General features: G+C 40.6%; 1 protein-coding gene across 1 annotated transcript in view; it reads left to right on the forward strand.

The window, feature by feature from the left end:
- The window catches only part of LOC102813751 (pro-neuregulin-3, membrane-bound isoform-like), a 95,832-nt gene that overhangs the window by 19,471 nt on the left and 69,105 nt on the right, over nucleotides 1-7,256 (forward strand). Inside the window, exon 3 of the mRNA XM_006872460.1 lies at nucleotides 3,780-3,906. Within this exon, the coding sequence (XP_006872522.1) occupies nucleotides 3,780-3,906 (127 nt within the window). The remainder of the gene's footprint in view (nucleotides 1-3,779; nucleotides 3,907-7,256) is intronic.

Here is a 7,256-nt window from a genome sequence, read left to right on the forward strand (position 1 = left end):
TCCGCGACACATAACCACCACTACATATAAGGTGGTGGTGGTGGTGGTGGTTATGTACCATGGAGTCAGTTTCAACTCATAGTGACCCTGTACAGGGTTTCCGAGGCTGTAAATCTTTACGGGAGCAGAAAGCCTCATCTCTGTAATGGAGTGTGTAATTTCTACTACATAATAATAATTTTCTATTCAAAAGCCCACACTCTCTTTCTCATTAATATTCTACTTCAGGAACTGGTTTTGCAGACTCTCCAAAGTTTCAATTCTCTGACCCTGACACTCAGGAACTTTCTCCATTTTCTGTCACCCTTCATATGGTATGACCTCCATAGAAAATATTTTAGCAAAGTGTTCAACTGATAAAAGTTTAAAGGCTAAAAAATGATGATTCTAAAGTGAAGCAGTACATCGTCTTGAATTTAAAGGCTGTTCTGTGTTCACTGATTTCCACAATCACTCTGAATGATACATTGGGAAAAAAAAAAAAAAAATTCTGATCACTCCCAATAATCCCATATGTTTCCAGAAATCATTAACAGACCTATTAATCGAACTTTTCAAAACTGCCTAATATTGCCTAGATGGCAACTAGATAGCCTTCTAGATTTTCTCTTTTCTAATAAGAGAGACTCCTGGTGTGGTGCTGTGGGCTAATGCATCAGAATGCAAAGTTGTTTGAACTGCAAGGTCGGTGGTTCAAGCTCATCAGCTGCTCCTTGGAAATGCTATACAGGGTCGCTATGGGTTGGAATCAACTTGACGGCACTTAATAACAACAACAACAACAATGAATAAGAAAGATGAGCCTGTGCTAAGGCATTCTTGGTAGACTTTACAATGAAGATCAGATTTTATAATGAAGGGTAAGATTCCACTCTAAAACTGGACTTGAAGTGGAAGAGGAAATTTTCCAGGAGGCGGAGGGTAGGGTAATTACCACAATTAAGAAAGCTGAGGAGGAAAATGGACAACTGGGAAAACCAGTAAAGTATGACTATGCTAGCAACCTTAAGAAAAGATATCACAGAGAATGGACCCGAAATGGCCGATAGTGGGTACCCTGATGTGCTGTTTTGATCCTCTTCAGTAATGGAGGGTTTCACTCCAATGGTCTAGATAGACAATCATGATGAGCCGCTCTCATTCAATGACTGTTTAATAACAGGCTGTAAAAGCTTGGGGTCCTGGTGTGGTGTAGCAGGACAAGCACTGGTCTTACTCTCACAGTGAGAGCTGGCATTGTCACTAGATACTGTTTGTTTCCTCTCATCCAGTTTTTCGAGCAAAGGAGGAAGAGGGAAACAAGGTGTGTTTCTGTGTGCTAGATAAGGTGGAAGAATGCTCAGAAAGAACCCCTTATTTAAGAATATTAATAAGCCAGGACTTTAGTGAGAAGAGGGTAAAGGGAGAAAACTAGCAAACAGATATAGGAAATGCAGTCAAATATTTTTAGGAGAAAAATGTCTTTAGAACTTTCTATTACCTGGACAGTAAATTTTAGAATTACTGAGAAGATGATCAATATTCTTACCACTTTAATTCTTTTGAAAATCTGAGTGAGCTCTTAATCTGACCAACCAGCCTTTTAGTGGTTCCTGATGATGTTCAGTAGAGCTTCTTTATCTTCTTTTTGCTTCATTAATAAATCTGCCATAGGATTTTGTGGCTGCGATGCACTTCTTAAAATGTTGACACGATAGATTTATTTTAAACAATCGTTTATAGATTAGCTGCTAGGAAAGAGAACATTATTGCAAATAGATGAAACCAACTAAGAATACAAGAGATACAGGCTTCTTAAAGCATTAACAAGATCAGAGAAATACGTAAAGAAAGCTACATGGCACTGGTGGTATAAACTCAAAAGGACTCAGAGCATCCAAATCCTGCAGAAACTACCGGCGATTTGCTTGTGAGAGATGTAACTCACGGGATCTGTTATTTTGGCCCAGCGTCCTAATTCCTCTGCTGTAGCTTCCAACAAAGCCAGGCATGTTAAGTGAGGAGAAAGGGAGGAGGAACCACGGCCATTTAATGGCCACAGTAGCCATGGGATGTAGCTGCTGTCAACTCCATTGTACAGATAACTAAATTGAGGTTCAGAAGCATTTAGGAAATCATTAACTGTGGGGGACCCAGCTGGGATTCAAACTCCAATCTTTCTAGTTCCAGAGTCATGCCTATGCTGCTTGCCTTGAGAATCTCGGGGTCCACAGCTTTTCTGAGAGACAGCCCAAGTCCTCCACCAACAGTTTTGTCCTGGACAAAGACCTTGCTGGAGAGGCCCATGTTCAAAGGGGGTGTTTGTGCAAAGTTTCTGAGCATGTGGATGGATACTGAGTTTCCTAATAAGTAACTGAGGAGAGGCTCCTGGGAGAGGCTAGTCACCCTTCTGTGATAGCCACTTAAGGATATGAACTGCAGTCACTCATAGCAGATAGGCAGAGCCACTTGACCTGAAGCTTTAAAAATAAAAGCAGTTCTCAGCCTTCCCAATTAGAAACTGTGGGAACATTGGCTTGACAGTTGTGATTGGTCATATAGTTGCTGTCGTTAAGTGCCGTCAAGTTGATTCTGACCCATAGTGACCCTGTATAGGGTTTCTGAGGAGTAGCTGACGAGCTTGAACCACCGACCTTACACTTAAAATGGCTTTGCAGCCTGGCACATTAACGCACAGTGCCACACCAGGACTCCGAAGCGTATAGAATGTGCAGCCAGGCTGGCTGTGTTGAAATTCCAGTTGTACCTCCCTCTACCTATATGACTTAGTTAAATTATTTGACTTCTCTGTGTCCCTATTTTCTCATTTGTTAAATGGGTAGAACACTCTTGGCTCATCTCAGAGAACTATTCTGAAGAACAAATGAGTTTGATACAAGCAAGCATTTCCACTGTTTGGCACACCGCAAGTGTTCATAAAATGAACTATGTTTAATATGTACACTTCTCTCTTTCAGAACTTTTGGTACGAATAAATAAAAGCCTATGCATGCAACTACCCTAAACATGTTTGGACTCTGAAAACATAAATGTAACTTTGTAAATAGGAATATTATAGGTAGCCATGGGTCCTGGATTCAGACTTTTCCTGTAGTCATTTCTCCACATCACTTCCAATCCCCATGAGCACTTAGTGTCAGCCACCTCTAGTATGTTTATAGTGACCAGGACAAGGGGTTACATTTCTGTCTGCCCTTGGAGGACCCCATCGAGTGTGGATCATGAATGGTAATGGATGACATCAGATTTTCTTAAATTAAAATTAATTTCTGGTTAGATTTAAAGTGAGCAAAAATTACTCCTTTCTAGTTTAGTTTTCTGAGCTTTCCAAAAAATCCAAACCCACCGCTGTCAAATCAACTTCAACTAATAGTGATTCTGTAGGAAAGAGTAGCAAGGGGCTCTGGTAGCATAGTGGTTATGAATAGAGCTGCGAACCACAAGGTCAGCGGTTCAAAATTACCAGCTGCTCCCGTAAAGATTTATAGCCTCAGAAACCCTGGACAGGGTCGCTATGAGTCGGAACGGACTCGATGGCACTTAACAACAACAAATATTTATGGGAGCAGACTGCCTCAGTTTTGTCCTGCGAAATATTTGGTGCATTTGAACCGTCAACCTTTTGTTTAGAAGTCCAATACTTAATCTACTCCATTACAGGGTTTCTTTTCTGAACTTCAGCAGATATCAAAGATTAGCTTTTGGTATGAATGATCAGTTGGAAAATATGAATGGAGATGAATATATATGACTATGCTTTTATATATTTAATTCTGCAGGAAGCAAGCTAAACAAATCCAAGAGCAACTGAAAGAGACACATAATGGTAAAAACTACAGTCTCAAAGCATCCAGCACAATGGCAAAGTCAGAGACCTTGGCGAAGAGCCATGTCCAGCTGCAAAATGTAAGTTACATGTCTATCTATCCCCTCCCACAGTCTGCCTGAATTCACCTGGCCCAAAGGAGCCGGGGCTTGCAACCAAACTTGTGTATATTCTTATCAATGCCTTTAGATGTGTATGTGTGCATATGTGTAAGCGTTTAGATGGAAGAGAAAGGTGAAATATCAATTCTCAATTACCATTTGTAATATAAATTATTATTTGGTAACAGTAGGAACGTCAGTTGTTTTCTGAGTCCTTTTTATGTGCCAGAAATTATGTCAGGCACCATAGAGACAGTGCTCTCTGCCCTATGGAGAGCTAAGTTATAACAACAGACCTAGCAGAATTGTGTAGACAGAGATAGCTGATGTTGCAGTAGAGGCAGGGGTAGGAGGGAAAATCTGGGGTGCCAGGGCAGACCTGGAGCTTCTTCACAACAAAGTCAGACTTGAATTGGGGTTTAAAAGATAAGAAAAGCTCACCACAAAGTTAAAACACTGAGAGCAAGCGACTAGAAAGAATAAAAGGCATACAGCCATGCAACACTGAAAAAATGATTCTATGTTCAGACAACTCCCAGGTGAAGAAGGGAATCCAAGGTGATAAATGTGGTCCCAGGACTCATTCTTTCTAGTTTCCTTAAATGTGCATTGGGGGCACTGGTGGTTAGGTGACAGAATAGTCATCTTCCATGAGGGAGACCTGGGTTCGATTCTTAGCCAATACACCGCATGCCAATACAACTACCATACATCTTCCAGAGAAAGCTTGAACGTCACTATGATGTGAAATAGGTTTCAGCAGAGCTTCCAGACTGAGATGATCTAGGTAGAAAACCCTGACAGTCTGCTTCTGAAAACCATGCAAATCACAATGGGCTGACCAACAACTGATCCTGGGCATGGCACACAGAGCTGGTCAGGATTGCATTCTGGTATGCTTGGAATAGCCATGAGTCAGAGGTCAACCTGGCAACAGTTAACCATAACAACCAAGGTATACTAGAATTTCAGATGTAACCAACTGTTTGATTCCTATGTTCTCTGTAGTTTTAGTCATGTCTGAGCTATACAAGGGTAAGTCAATAAGGATTGCTACTAGGATTCCAGTTCATACATGCATCTGTTTATTCTCAACAACATGTGTTTGAAAATGTCTGCAATCAGTGGATGGTTACAGACAAGTTCTTGAAGTAATGACACTTAATCTTAGTCTTGTTAGGGTACCATCAAAAAGAAGAAAGAAAGAAAGAAAGTGTTTATTACCAGGGAACAAAATGATTCTCAGGTCAGAGCTAATATCAAATTGTAATCAAAAGTCAAGTGAACATCTTCCCAAGTCTTTGAAACTATGCAACAAGATGATGGGAATATTGCCCACATAAAAAAAAAAAAGTTTTTAAAGGATCACGTGTTTTGATGGAGGCCAGGAAGACTTCAAAGATAAGCTGAGAGAGGGAAGACTTTCAGCCTCAATGAATGAAGAAACTGACTTAAGTCCAGAGACCGGAGGAAGATTGTGGCATTGCTACTGATGTGATGGCTGCTGACATGATCTCATGTTTTAAGCAAATACCTTGGCCTCCACAGACTTGACCCTATGGATGCCAAAAGTATTGCATGAAGATCAACTGACTCAAAGAGCTGATCAGTCTTTTAAGCAAAAGAGTGATAAATAAAGTTAATGAAGACAGCTTTATTGAACAATCTTGAATTTACCAATACAATCTAGACAAGTTCCATTCAAAACAGTGCCATCTGAGGGGATCTGCTAGGCCAATTAAATTTAAGATAGCGAAGTCAGCTCAGAAGGTTATGGCAACTTTCTTATGGGATTCCAGAGTAATCTTAATAGATTTGTGCAAAGGGCACAGGATGATCATGGGGTTTATTAGAAAGTTTTTAGAAAGTTGAAAATTCTATTGGTAGGAAAAAGGTCAGGGAAATGACACCAAGAACATTTTTTCCCCTATGATAACAATGCACTTGCTCATTCTTCAAGACTACCAAGCAGTATCCTATAAGAATTTTGCTGGGAAGCCTTACCCCAGCCATACTACAGCCCTGATCTTGCACCTTAAGACCTCTTTCTGTTCCCCAATTCAAAGAACACTGAAAAGATACACAATTTGAGATCCCTCAAGGTTGCCAAAAGTATAGTTATGAAGTGATATAATTCAAAGAAAAATAATTCTTTGTTGTTGGTTGCTGTTGTTAAATGCTGTCAAGTCAGTTCAAACTCATAAAGACTCACTACAGGGTTTCTGAGGAGTGGCTGGTGGGTTTGAACAACCCCAGCAGAACCGTGGGAAGGTTAGAAAAATAGAAACACTGTCTTCAGAAGTACATAGACCTAGATGGAGACTACATGGAGAAACAATAGCTTCGCAATTTAATATTTTTGTTTAATAAAGGTTTCTTTTATTTTGCTGCAATACATTTTCTCCTTTTTCTTTTCTAAATTGTGAACTGAGTAATAGTTTACATGAAAGAACATCACCTTTACACCATCGTTTCATTGCAATGATTACAATCTCCTCTGTGCTTCCATTACTGGTTTGGTTTTGTTTCACTTTGGGATGTGTACACAGAAACACTCAGGAATATATGATGTAAATAACCGAAGGGCACATACTGCAGGCCTGCCTCCTAGCTGCCAGCACCTCTCTTTCCATGAGACCAAAGTCCTCAGCTGCTCCCTCTCTCCATGTCCTCATCTCTGCCTCCATCTCTGGTATTGCTGCTTCTCTGGATAGGGTCCCACACTCTGCTTGTGTTCTTCTATCTTGATGGTACTAGGGTCCTCTGTTTCTGTACTGTAAGATTAACTATGCCCCCATTTTTGTTACAAAGCTACTCCCTTTACAGTTGTAGCAGTCACAACTGGTCATGATAACAATTTCTCACTATTGAATCATAAGAATCTTTTTTTTTTTTAAATAAATGTTTTATTGTGAATTATGTGATAGTCTACATGGGAGAACATTAGTTTTACATTAATTCTATCATACATCATTTCACATAGTTACCATCCTGTCCATGCATCATCACCCAACCAAAGGGTATACACTGCAATCCTCCCACCCACCCACCTACCCACGGTCCTCAGCACACAGCCCCTTTCCCTCTCTGGATCTCAAATCCCCAGCCACTCCATCTCTTCACGTCATCTTCTCTGCCTCCGTCTCAGGCCTCACTGCTTCTCTGGGTAGGATCTTGTTCTCGGCTCTTCTCCATTGATGGTCCCAGGGCCCTCCACTCCTAGACTGAAAAGTGAATCACTCCCCTCCTTGCTATAAAATGTCCACCTTTACATTTCCAACCCTCACAATCAGTCCTGATAACAAGTATTCACTATTGCATCACAAGAG

Source organism: Chrysochloris asiatica, unplaced genomic scaffold (assembly GCF_000296735.1).
Source record: "Chrysochloris asiatica unplaced genomic scaffold, ChrAsi1.0 scaffold00198, whole genome shotgun sequence".
Taxonomy (NCBI): Eukaryota; Metazoa; Chordata; class Mammalia; order Afrosoricida; family Chrysochloridae; genus Chrysochloris; species Chrysochloris asiatica.